The sequence below is a fragment of the Bactrocera dorsalis genome, chromosome 3 (genome assembly GCF_023373825.1).
Source record: "Bactrocera dorsalis isolate Fly_Bdor chromosome 3, ASM2337382v1, whole genome shotgun sequence".
NCBI lineage: Eukaryota > Metazoa > Arthropoda > Insecta > Diptera > Tephritidae > Bactrocera > Bactrocera dorsalis.
This window is the reverse complement of record NC_064305.1, coordinates 55,132,301-55,146,319: the sequence shown is the minus strand read 5'-3', so window position 1 is coordinate 55,146,319 and position 14,019 is coordinate 55,132,301. Positions and strand designations below refer to the sequence as shown.

The following is a 14,019-nucleotide window of genomic DNA, read 5'->3' as shown; positions in this document are numbered from 1 at the left end:
GAGGACGAGGAGTTAACTTTGTACAAAATCAGTTTATACACAACACTTATTGTATATGTTTTTATTACATCGAGAACATAGACAATAAAAGAATATAGAATTTATGAAGCAAATTGATTGATGAGATGAAAAAATATATACATTTGACATATGATGACACATTGAAGTAGAATGAAATTCCTTCTGTTTGAAGGCATTGCTTGAATGACATGCCCATAAGCTGGTTTGTATGTATCTATGCATGTCGGTACGCTCCGAATTTTTATAGCCATCAATATTTGAATATTTTATAGCACATTTTGACTTTTTCGAGAGATACGTTTAATCATATGGTAATTTTATATGTTTACACTCCTAGTCATCTCTTTTCGTTCAGCTCCCGCTCCACCATATCCCGCTTGAAGATCACTTTGTAAAAGGTGGCGCTCACCGCTGCACTGAGCATTGGCGCTGCCCAGTATATCCAATGGTCCTGGTAATCGGAATTCCAGACAGCTGAGGCAACAGCTTTGGCAGGGTTCAGCATGGCACCAGTGTATTGACCCTAAAATTAGTATTTGTATTAAGACATTTTACGTTCGTGAGCTTGCTTTAGTTAGACCTTACCCCCGAGAGACTAAGGCAGGTAACGGTTAAGCCGAAGCGGATCGGCAATGAGTCTTGAAACGTAATGTTTCGTGAATCGGCCGCACTACAGGTGGTGATTATCAGCATCGCAGTGAGAACGAACTCAATCCAGAAACCTTGCATTGTGGTAATTTCTGGATGTGGTGTGGCAACGCAAACACCATGTGCGGCGCCGCCCAACTTCACGGCACTTTCTGGTATCAATGCCATCATTAGAGCGTAACCGAGAAAGGCGCCAAGTATTTGTCCCAAAAAATAAACGCCCGACATTGTTAGTGAGATCATATCGTAAATGTAAACGGCCAACGTGATGGCGGGATTCAAATGTGCTCCACAAACGCAACCGAAACAATGCACGATCACCATTACTACTAAGCCAACCGTAAATGCCGACTGAAACACGCTGTGTTCGAAGCTGGCATTATAGGAACATCCCATGCAGCCGAGAAATACCAGCATTGCGGTGCCGATTAACTCGCCGAGAAACTGGCATATGTAATCAAAGGTACTCACATCTATATTCAATTTTTTCAAGCAACTGAAAAATAAAAAGTGATTATCATTAATAATTTTTTACCGGAAAAGAAACTTAGCCTTATTGTCTTTTTCTACTGAACTATTTGAATCGTACCACTTAAAGAGTACTTAAATCAAATTGGAATATAATTGAATAAATATACATATACATATATGGTTACGTTAAATGGTCGTTCTCAACAGGGATCTCATTTGGATAGTTTAGAGCTTGTGGTAACTGGAACTCATTGGAACTCGTATGCTATAAAAGTGATCATAAGTCGACGAAGCGCCTTGAGCCGATCACAAGCTGTTGCAGCGGCTAATGTTAGTTTAGGCTATCTATCTTGGTTCGCCAATGCCCATTGGACAATTCCCAGGAAGCGTTTACGAGATCCGTAGGTTCAGTGCTACAACGCAAAATTACCAAGAAGAGTCCAACTTTTTCTAATTCCGATGTGAGCGTACTAAGGATGACCTTTCTTGCTAGTTCATAGGCTATGCAGAGTCTGAAAATGAAGTAGGTTCATGCTATACATACAAGTATATGTATAGTAAAGTTAGACCGTCCTTGACATCCTCAGGGATGCAATAGAAAGAGGTAAAAATGCTTAAACCCCTTCATATACGCAATTTCTCTGAGCTTTAGAGCGAACTTCACAATAATGCAACTGCCGACAATATCCACCGGTGCTATGTGTAGAATGGCATTGAGTGCTATTGTTGGCGCATTCAGCAGGGCACAGTAGATGTCGTTGAGAGCTGTTCAGCTGTTCTTTTGATACTTTCAAGCTTCTTAAAGAGTTTAGCCCTTTCGAGCGCCGTACACTGAACGAATACACCATAGAACATTATTGGCTTGACTATGATTTCGTAGAGCCAAAACACAACTTTTAGTGAGAGTGCCCACGTCTTCTCTATAGCTCCTCTTCAGAGGAAATCATCAGTCATGAATCCTCAAGTTATACTTAGTACGATACTCTTTTTTAGTTAATACGATAACAGCACTTATCTTGATAAACTTGTTCTGATACACTCACAAAATTCACAGACTATTTGTTGTAAGATTGCTCTTAATTGTGCTAAGTCAGGTTAAGAAGGATGAGGCATTTTTTCCTTCCCCGCAGTTCATTTAACAGGTTGCCTAAGAACCGGCTTCTTAGTCAAATAGTTCACTTCTGTTGATGTCACTTTTGGGAGGATCGGTGATCAACGAGACCTTGCTTGAATATACACAAGTATTCAATTTAAAACAAACCTTCTTGTCCATCGAATCGGCTGTGGCTCGAGAACATATGTCGGCTGTTGTAAGGATTCTACGCCCATTTTATTTGAATTTTAGTCCTGTGATGCCAACAAAAAACAACGTGTACAGCGCTTGAAGTGAAATTGAAAACTGTCACTATAAAAACTTGCGAATGAAAGTAAATTAAAGACAGCAAACAAACCGTTCGCACGATTACTTCAGCCAATATTTCCGACTGATATAACGGTGTATCCATACTTATAGCCGTAATATTTGCACGCTGTCTGCCACACTAAATTTTGAAGTGTTTAGTAGTTGAGTTTTGCGTCGCTTTTGAGTTTATTTTAACTTAATCTTCACCATTGTAATGGAGTGCTCTATTGCAAATACATTAGGAAGGTTAGAAAATTACCCAAATTTTTTTAATTCTGTTTCTAAGAAAACTTAAAATAAAATAAGATAAATATTGTTTGCACGAAAATGCAAAGAATTTGGAGACAAATTGTGAAGTGGAAATGAGAAAAAGGATTTCATTGATAAACTAAATCGTAGAACTATCCACATCAGCAAATATGCAATCCTTAAAAAGTATTTACTCTGGTCACTGTTAAAACACTGGTGAAATTCGTCAAAGTCATAACGAGTAAAATGTGGGGAATCGTGGACTGCTGCATTGACCTATTCCGTGGTATTCTGCTTTAAGCCACTTTTGGATTCCCTTAATATTTAGTCATATTTAGTGAGTGGAAACGGTAATCACGTCTTGGAAAGAAAGGACTTTTAATGCCTATTATCTTTTATTTGCATGGCTTATACTTATTACTTGTTTACATGTCTAATTATAAGTAGCCAGTCAAGTATTAGACGAGTGCTTACTTAATATTTTCACACAAAAATTATAAAGTTCGTTTAACTAGTTGCTAACTGTATGGTACATCATTCTGGTCGTGCTAATTTTAAATTGGTAAGAACTTTTGAGGTTGTTTACAAGTTTATAGAATGGTAATTTTATTTCGGTACTTATAGGTAATGGCACTTGTAAATGAGGTAATTATTACTTTGTTTTCTCTCTGTTGCCTCGTCTTGTTTTGAATTGTGTTTGCGATCTATCCAAGTACTTCTTCAAGCAGAAAACGAATTAAAAATGTTGTAACGATAAGCTTCTTAGTAATTTGTAAACACTTTGACAAATCTACTTATCTCCAAAGTGAACAAACGAATGTGCCATAAAACCCTTAATATATAATCTTAATTTAATTATTGAGAAGAATCTTAATAATGGATCGGTTTTAAAACTCTAGTTTTTAGATAAGGAGCAACTCCTTTACATTGTCCGAATGTTACGGAATAATACTCAATAAGACGAACGCCAAGGTATTATACCATTTGACTGGACCATATACTCTGGCATCACAAATTTATTTAAATATCTCACAGCACTAACAATTAATGTGCTCATGTCTATCATTCCTTTGTATACTACATACTATATGTTTGAAAAACTGTGTTGTAGTAATAGAAGACACGTCTAAAGTGATACTTTACGGCAAGTGGACAACTTGAAATGAGTACTTATTGTTAAAATATAACGAATGCATGAGAACAGAAGAACAGAAGCAAACAATATTATACGACTATATAACTAAATCGCATCGTTATCGAAAACATCGTGAATAAGAATGTGAATATGAATGCATGTGAAATATCGCCATATTGCCTAATTTTACCCCAGTTGATAGAAGAAAAGGGTAGTTAAAATATGTCATTAATTAAAAAATTCTGCACACAATTAAGATTGGTCTAAATTTTGGCGAAACAAAACACTCTACATATACACTGTGACAAAAAGCTATCAGGAAATTGTAAATAAAACGCCAAATATTTAATTATTCATCAATTATATTGTCGGCTTCAAAGTAATCCTCACCAGATATAATACACTTATTCCAACTATTTTTGCAGCCCTCAAACACTTTTCATAAGCACTTTTTGGGATGGCCTTCAGCGAATCTCTCTGAGAATGGGTTGCACGGAGCGGTAAGTTCTATTTGGGGAACAAGAAAAAATCACACGTAGCCAAATCACCACTGTATTCCTAACATCGACTCGGACCACCATCTTGTTGCAGCCAAGATTCGCGCCCGCCTCTGTGCAGTAAAAAACGCACGTCAACAAACACGAGGAAGTTTCGATGTTGAGAAGGTGCAATCTCAACAGACAGCCGAACGATTCTCTACTTGACTTGCAATCCTGCTCTCTGAGAGCACTCGTCAACAACTCGGTATAAGGGAACTGTGGGACGGCATTTCAAACTCCTTACGTACAGCTGCAACCGAAACCATTGGTTTTTGGAAAGTGCAAAAGAACCGCTGGTACGACGAAGAGTGTCATGGAGAGAAAACAGACTACCTACCTCGCAACGTTACGATCGACCACAACACGTGCGGGATGGGATGGATACAGAGAGTTGAAGAGGGAAGCAAGACGCATTTGCAGACAGAAGAAGAAAGAGGACGAAATGCATGAGTATGAAGAGCTGGACAAGCTGGTCGACAGGGTAATGCTCGAAAATTCTTCGAAAAGATGCTGCGACTAACTGAAGGTTTCCAGACCGGAGCATATTCTCGTAGGTGATCTAGTGACCGATGCCCAGAGCATACTTAAATTATGGAGGAAACACTTCTACGGCCTACTGAATGGAAGTGAACGTACAACGCCAGAAGGCGAACCCTGTTCCCCAAGCGATGACGATGGAGCAGACGTTTCATTGCCCGACCATGAAGAAATTCGATAAGCAATTACCCGCCTGAAGAACAACAAAGTGGCGAGGGCCATTGGATTGCTGGCAGAGCTATTCAAACACGGCGAAGAAAAACTGATAAGGAGCATGCATTAGCTTTTTTGTAAAATAGGGTCGGACGAAAGCAAGCCCCACGATTGGAATTTAAGCGCACTCTGCTCAATCCACAAAAGTGAGACCCCACAATCTGCATCAACTACCATGGGATAAGCCTCCTCAACATCGCGTATAAGGTTCTATCGAGCGTATTGTGTGAAAGATTAAAGCTCACCGTCAACAAACTGATTGGACCTTATCAGTGTGGCTTTAGACCTGGCAAATACCCGTGAAAACAGAATCGACACTCACCACCTCTTCGTCGATTTCTTTCGACAGCACGAAAAGGAGCTGCCTTTATGCTGCGATGTCTGAATTTGGTATCCCCGCAAAACTAATACGGCTACGTAAACTGACGCTGAGCAGCACCAAAAGCTGCGTCAGGATCGAGAAGGACCTCTCCGAGCCGTTCGATACTAAACGAGGTTTCAGACAAGGCGACTCCCAGTCGTGCGACTTCTTCAATCAACTCTTGGAGAAAATAGTTCGAGCTGCAGAACTTAATCGAGCATGTACAATCATTTATAAGAGTGTACAGCTGCTGGCGTAATGGCCTCAACACCCGGGCCGTTAGTTCTGCTTTCTCCAGACTGGACATGGAGGCGAAGCAAATGGGTCTGGCAGTGAACGATGGCAAGACGAAATATCTCCTGTCATCAAACAAACAGTCGTCGCACTCGCGACTTGGCACTCACGTCACTGTTGACAGTCATAACTTTGAAGTCGTAGATAATTTCGTCTATCTTGGAACCAGTGTAAACTCCACCCACAATGTTCATCTTGGAAATCTAACGCAGGATAACTCTTGCCAACAGGTGCTACTTCGGACTGAGTAGGCAGTTGAGAAGCAAAGTCCGCTCTCGACGAACAAAAAACAAACTCTATAAGTCACTCATAATTCCCGTCCTGCTATATGGCGCAGAGGCCTGGACGATGACAACAACTGAAAGCGGCTACGCTGGCTAGGTCATGCTGTCCCAAAAACATTCCAGCTCTGAAAGTATTTGACGCAGTATCCGCCAGGGGAAGCAGAGGAAGAGGAAGACCTACACTCCGTTGGAAGGACCTGGCTTCGCTTGGAATATCCAATTGGCGCCATGTAGCGAAAAGAAGAAACGACTGGCGCGCTGTTGTTAACTCGGCTATAATCGCGTAAGCCGTGTCTACGCCAATTAAGAAGAAGAAGATTTTATCCATTGCAAAAATCACATACCCCGACTTAAGCAGGTGCTATAAGCAAACTGGTTGACAGATCACGTTCGTATTCGTCATAGTAATTAAGCAGTCCTACCAACTTAGCAAAACATTTCTTTTGAAACATCATTTACCTGGGGAATTACATTTTCCGGATACTTTTTATAAGAATGTATGTATATACCTTAAACCTATAGGAGGGGGAAGTTTTTTTTTCAAATTTAAATTACGTCATCCACTGCGTTTTACTTATACACAGCTGTTATGAAAATAATAGAAGTGCAATTTCTTATCTATTTCTCTTCGCAGCGTAGTAAGAAAAATTAATCGTTTATTGTCACTTAAGTGATGCAGAAGTACCTCTAGCTCTATTTTTTTAATTAACTTTTAGACGAATCAGGCTGATAGATCAGATAATTTAGTCGTGGGATTTAACCACACCCGACTATCCAAAGTATTACCCTACGATTAAGGGATAATAATTTAACAGCACACAGCCCCAAGAAAATTCCTTTTCAAACAAAGAAACGCCTAGCAGCCCTGATTTAATTTGCAAAACGACACATTGACTGGTCACCAGAAAAATGGCGTACCATATTATGGACAGATGAATCTAAAATTGTGCATGGAGAAAATCTGGTCGATAGTAGATTTTCCAGTTCTAAAGCCACTCTGATAAGGAACAATTAGTTTGTTTACGGCGGGCTTCAGTCTTTCACACACTACAAGTACGCTCGATAATTTGCGATATTAAGGAGTCTTATCCCACGATAATTGGAGCAGATTGTGGGTCCCCCTTTTTGTTGATTGGCAGAGCACACTTAAGTTCCAATCATCGGGCATGCTTTCATGCGACCATATCTTGCAAAGAAGCTGATGCATGATGTTCCGTCCATAATTTCAGTATGCTCTGGACACAAGTCAGTGCAATCTTTTCATACACATGCATTACGGTCCCTTTTTCTTTTTTTGTCTGCATATGCGTCACTCTTCTCTCTTCAACACTCGGTATACAAGATGCGTTTCAAAGTAAACAGAACTTTTTGAATCTAGCGCCCCCTGGTGGCGCAATCTATATGTCGACTGGTGAGTTAAAATCTGCTATCTTTTTCGATTGTCCAGTGAGAATTTCATGACATTTCATTGATTGGAAGTGAAGTTATTGCGTTTTAAGTGTCAGTATGTTTGTGTTATCGGTGCGAAAATGTGCTTCGAACAAAGAGCCAACATAAATGACGATCAGCATATGGGCCAATCAAAATCCGTGATCACCGGAAATTACACCGAAACTGTGCGAGAATTCATCAAAAATCCGCCGAAATCATCACTGAAATTCATGGAAATGGAATTGAACATTTCTAAAACATCGATTTATCGCTAGAACACTCGTTCGACATTCTTTTGGACCATGAAAAAAGCTGCATTGAAGCAGATGGAGACTATTTTGAATAAAATAAATTGAGTTTGCCGAAAAAACCATTTGCTCTATTACTTTAAGTCCTGTTTACTTTGAAACGTACCTTGTATATCCCAACCTGTTCATAATGTGATCGATCGCAACATAGCGAAGTAGCCTATTCGCTATCTCTCCACTACGGCACGACAGTCCTGATCGTACCGGCTGTTCTTACGACCTTTAGGAAAACTAATGGTAAGGAGCTTGAAATGCCGTCTCACAGTTCTCTTACTTATATCGAGTAGAAAACTTTGGATGTGTAAAATCCCATATCTTGGGACCCGACCAATAGATTTCGATAAAATTTGATACGTGGAATTCCTTTTGTATTTCGACCACGCCTACTACATATATACCACAACTTTAAAATCCATTTGATACGTTCAGTTTCCAATACGCAAATCAAGAATCAATTAATATAACGGGATTAAACTTTGCACGAAGAATGCTCCTTATGACCAAAAATTGTTTAAATCCAATGAAAACTGTTCAAGCCCTGGGTACCGAATAAGTCAATGTGTGATATATATATTTGAAATTAAGGGATAATCCTTCCCTTATAATGGTATGTATGTATGTCAAAGATGGGTTGAATCGGACCAATATTTCCATTGGCCCTAATATACTTAATATAAAGATTTTCGAACTTTCGGGTGACTTTGTTTTGTACCGCATATATTGGCCAATAAGTGAGTTATCTCAATGAAAAAGAGAGAGTGCGTTTTACTCATAACAGCGCATCTTTTTGGCAAAAATAAATAAAAGTTGACAAAATCTTGACATAGCCCCTATATACTTAACTAATATCAGAATTTTCCAACATCCGGCTGTTTTTTCTCTATGGTTTTACACATTAAAGTATTTCCCTGGCTTTGATTCTTGCAAAGTTGCGAGAGTATAAAATGTTCGGTTCCCCCGAACTTAGCTCTTCCTTACTTGTTTGTTTATATTTTTTTCATAACTGACTATGTAAGTTAAAAAAAATAAATTCGAAACATTTAAATCACGTTTACATTATTTTTTCTGCATTATCCGTGAAGTCGATTTGCACTCCTATTATTTTGATAACAGCGGTAAATGCTTATACTTATATGTATGTGTCTATATTTTCAAAATGTATAAATCACATACATCATATACAACATGTATATAGGAGAATAGAGTGTAGGAAATAAATGTTTGCTATGTTTTGTCAGAATAATAATATTAAAGAAATGAAATTTTCGAAAAATCGATTTTTTTTTGTTGCATTGTCGGATACTGTAATAAACATTTTCTAAAATTTTCAAATCGAAATTCAAATTATTACGTCGCTACAGAGTTTCTTGTAGAAACGGAATATAGTGGGGACGGAGCGAGACAATTTTTACCGATAAACTAGTATTTATGTATAAGTATGTATTTGTGAAGTGTGTATAATCTGTGGATCAAAAAATAATACTACGTTTGTTTCATAAGAACGAAGGCTATGACGCGTAAGTTTAGAAATGTAGCTGATCCGCATAGTATACATGGGTGTTTAACAAACTGAAGGGTTTAAGACTAAATAGTATCAGTATCAATTTATGTAATCTTGCTTTGTTCTGTACTTTGATGTTATCGGACAAATTTAATTCAGTTTTAGTTTTAACTAGCCATTCTACATGAATTTTTACGCTCTCCTCTCATTACCTCCATTTATTTCTTGGCACTCTGAAAAGATTTGTATAGCTGAGGGGGAAAATCAGATAACTGTTGGGCCTATAGAAGTTTATGACTAAGTTATAAATGTATGTACAACAAACAAACAATTTTAAAACATTTTCGAGAATCAGATTGATAACACTCTACTAGATGTTTTATTATTTTATAATAAAATTGCTAAGCTTAAATATAATCATTATACTGTATTTCGTTTCGATGATATATGTATAATGATTAGGTACCAATATTCTTTTAATTATATTTTCTCATATAATATATTTCTTTAGTGTGGATTTGGCTATTTTACCAACAAAAGTAAATACAAAGTTTAATGGGACCGTCCAAATTTCCACATCAGTTGAAGGATTTTGAACATTATCTTGGTTTTACTAGTTGATGGCAGATTTCAAAAACTTAATAAAGAGTCTGCTCACCAGTGATCAGCTTAATTTGGTTGCTTTATCAGTGCCATCCAATTGTTACAGATAAAATCTTTATGATGGTTATAGTTTGGTTTCCTCAGCAATCAACTGTACATACTATGTACTACAGTAGAACTCCAATTATCCGAACTCCGACTATCCGAATCGCCGATTATCCGAATCACAATGTAGGAGAGTGGATGGCTTGTGACACGTCTGACCCTGGTTTTCAAATTCTCAATGACGATGAAATTGTTGTAAGTGTGAGAGAAGATGTTGAAGTGGAAGTGGAAGAAGAACTTTCTGCTGATGTTGAAGTAGACGCTAAACCATCAGCTAGTGAAGCATTTGCCGGCCTCGAGACTGCTTTGAAGTGGATGGAGCGTCAGCCCGAGTGTGACCACTTGCAACTGCTCACCGTCAAGCGAATGCGTGACCTGGCTGCCCGAAAACGGTTGAAGACCGCAAAACAGCTTACATTGACGGAGATGTTTAAAAAACTATGATTTTTATTTCTAAACTTGTACATAAGTACATTTTATTTATATTTAAAACATGTGAAAATTTCATGTTTCTTTCATTTAATTCAATAAAAAAATAGTGCAATATCAAAACGTAGCTTTTATTCTCTCCAATGGCAATTTAAAAAAAAAAATCCGATTATCCGAATATTTGATTATCCGAATGGGTCCCGGTCCCCATTAATTCGGATAATTGGAGTTCTACTGTACTTGTTTTCGGAAAAATGTTCAACATGACAAAGAAGGTCACTTACATATGTCATCGAGCAAATTTATATTGGCTGTGAAGAGTAGTTGGACATAAGGTTGATCAGGGTCGAAAAAATATATAATTTGATTGTTGCTAATAGTTGTGATAATGGAAAGAGAAGCCAGAATTTTAGTAAAAAATTCTGATTTCGAGACCTTCAAAAACTTTTACAATCGTTACCACTGTATTGTTTACTTTTTCGTCCTCGAAATGGACAGCATAATGACAGAAGTCAATTTATCTTATGTTTTCGTTTCTACTTTTATTATTTAAAAGGGTTTTATGAGTCGAGAATGCGCAATGGTATTGAAATGTCAGATTATAAGATTAGCTAAAGCTTAAAAGGTAAAAGTTGGGGATGCGACCCTTGCATGGTACCCCCTTTCAAGAGAAACGGGGGTCTGACTCCATGTAATGGTATTATAACCTTATCAGATCGGCAATCCCGGAGCTAAGTACGGATACCGAAGTGTAATCCTCTACTCATTTTAAATCTAATATAGTTGATATAAACATATATAAACAAATATACTAATACATGTAGTATTATGAAAAAGGATCACGAATAGGAGCATGGAATGTGCGCTCTCTGTTAGAACTCAAATTATCGCAAGGCGATTTCAACGCATGGGCTATTGAATGGGGTAGTAGCTACACAAACAGACGGGGTAATGCTCTACTCAAAGCGTTTTCTGTGTTAGACGCCGTGCTGCTCAATACCGGAGGTAGAAATACTTTTGAAAAGAATGGACGTGGATCGATAATAGATATCGCATTCGCCAGCAGCACGCTAGTTCGATCTGCAAATTGGAAGGTGTGCGACTTTTACACACATAGCGATCACCTGGCCATCTTGCTGGAAATCCGCAAACAAACACAAACTCGATCCAGCGTAAAAAAATGGCAGAAAAAAGGATGGAAGGTGGAAACCTAGATGGTGCGATCAACGTTGACCGACAGGCTGAAAAACTGGTGAAGCACATAAGTAAAGCTTGTGATGCTGCTATGTGTAGGAAAAGGCACAACATAACCCAAAGGCCTGGATACTGGTGGAACGAGGAGATAGGCACATTAAGAAGCGAATGCCATAAAGCTAGACGCCTCTGCTAGAGAAGCCAAGGTGCGCCACATCATACAAGATTGCGAGAAAGTTTCAAAAGAAAACGTAAGGAATTCAAGAAGGCTATCGAAAGAAGTAAGTCCTCAAGTTTTAAGGAACTATGTGAGAAGGTGGACGAAAATCCGTGGGGTGACGAGTATAAAATAGTGATGGCAAAAATCAGAGGGGGTAAAAGTCAAGCACCAACCTGTCCGACCCTCTTAGAAAAGGTGGTGAAAACGCTTTTTCCAACGCAAGAACCACAGACGAATAGAACGATACCAACCATGATAGAATCGCCAATTGTAGACGAGGAGGAGGTAATGGAAGTGGCGGAAAGTGGCATTCGCCGAACTCTACACACGATGTCTGAATGAAGGAGTTTTCCCGAAAGTATGGAAAAAACAGCGGTTGGTTCTTCTTCAAAAGCCAAACAAACCGGCGGGAGAGCCGAGTGCGTATTGTCCACTTTGCATGATCGACACGATGGCCAAAATACTGGAAAGACTAATCTGCACACGTCTAGAACGCCACCTAGAAGACGAATCTCCTGGGTTATCTGAAAACCAATTTGGATTCAGAAGGCAGCGGTCCACTTTAGACGCAGTTGGAAAAGTGACGGACATTGCAGCCAAAGCCATAGAGGGCACCAGATGGATGTATGGAGATAAAAAATATTGCGCAGTTGTTAGGCTGGACGTGAAAAACGCTTTCAACTCGGCGTACTGGCCACATATACTGAGAGCATTAGAGGCAAGAAACATCCCGGGGTATCTTCTGAGGACAATTAGCAGCTATTTGTCTGACAGACTGCTGCTGTACGATACCGATGCAGGTTCAAAATCATACGCGGTGACAGGAGGAGTACCACAAGGCTCCGTACTAGGTCCACTACTTTGGAATGTGTAATACGACAGGGTGCTACGATTACCGCTGCCAAAAGAAGCACAGATAATTGGCTATGCGGACGACATTGCCGTGAACTCTTGCAGATACAGAACATATGCAATGAGACCGTGGCGAAAATTAAAGACTGGCTTACGAGTACCAAGCTGCGGCTTGTAGGTGAAAAAACAGAGGCAGTGCTCATCACGAGCAGGAAAAAGCTAGACACGGTCACTCTGAACATAGATGGATATAACGTTGTAACGCAAAATTCACTGAGGTACCTGGGAGTTATGATCGATACGAGGCTCAATTTCAAGGCGCACATTGAAAAGGCCTGTGGTAAGGCGGCTAAAGTGACTGCGGTCCTGTCGAGAATCATGGCAAACATTGGTGGCCCAAGTCAAAGTAGGAGAGCTCTGCTGGCTAAAGTTAGGACAGCCCTTCGTCAAAAGACCTGTGTCAATATGGCCAAATCTGTGTCCAGGTTATGCGCCCTTAGAGTTGCCTGTGCGTTTAGAACGGTGTCGCACGAGACGAGTGCTATCATATCTGGTCTTATGCCACCGGATATAATGGCCTCTGAGTTAAGTAGAGTCCACCGTAATACAAAAGCCATGGAAAGGCGCCTAACGGCCGACGAGCGCAACAAGGAGAGGAAGACAAGTCTTGATGAGTGGCAAAAGCAATGGGATGCGGGAGATAAAGGAAGATGGACAGATAGACTAATTAAGAATGTACCGGCCTAGATTGACAAACAATACGGTACGCTAGACTTCTACTTAACGCAGTTCTTATCGGGCCACGGCTATTTCAGGTAATACCTATACAGTTGGAAAGTTTTTCTTAATGCAGGGGCGGAGCACATCGACTACAAAGGGAGTACCGGATCTTCGCTTACATATGGTACCTCATAAACAGATACAAATTAACAATCACAGAGCTGCAACAAAGGTACACCAATATCGACAAGCAAATGAAGAAAAATGGTAGAGCTGATAAGAGAAGTTGAAGTGAAACATTTATCACACGGTAAGCCGGTTGCACGCTTCAACGCGATTAAATCGCTTAAAAACATCAAAGCTCCCGGACCGGACAACATCAATCTGGAACTACTTAAAGCTAACCCAAAGATAAATGTTCGGATTTTGCTACCCTTACTGGAAAACGTTTGGAATTCCGGAAAAATACCATCTAAACTTAATGAAGAAACCGATGTAAGAC

At 39.3% G+C, this 14,019-nt stretch overlaps 1 protein-coding gene across 1 annotated transcript; it reads right to left on the bottom strand.

The window, feature by feature from the left end:
* Positions 1 to 12: 12 nt before the first annotated feature.
* On the bottom strand, positions 13 to 2,631 carry LOC105227688 (aquaporin AQPAn.G). Its single transcript, XM_029550856.2, has 3 exons — positions 2,402 to 2,631; positions 607 to 1,165; positions 13 to 544 (listed from the first exon to the last, which is right to left on the bottom strand). Exons 1-3 carry the CDS (start codon positions 2,467 to 2,469, stop codon positions 359 to 361), a joined length of 813 nt encoding a protein of 270 aa, XP_029406716.1. The 5' UTR covers positions 2,470 to 2,631; the 3' UTR covers positions 13 to 358.
* Positions 2,632 to 14,019: the final 11,388 nt, after the last annotated feature.

What these genes read in the sequence shown, in the direction of transcription:
- LOC105227688 (XM_029550856.2), bottom strand. Translation starts at nt 2,469, where the DNA reads ATGGGCGTAGAATCCTTACAACAGCCGACATATGTTCTCGAGCCACAG. An exon ending in CCGATTCGATGGACAAGAAG is followed by an intron (nt 1,166 to 2,401) that starts GTTTGTTTTAAA and finishes TTTATTTTTCAG; the next exon opens with TTGCTTGAAAAAATTGAATA. An exon ending in CCTGCCTTAGTCTCTCGGGG is followed by an intron (nt 545 to 606) that starts GTAAGGTCTAAC and finishes TACTAATTTTAG; the next exon opens with GGTCAATACACTGGTGCCAT.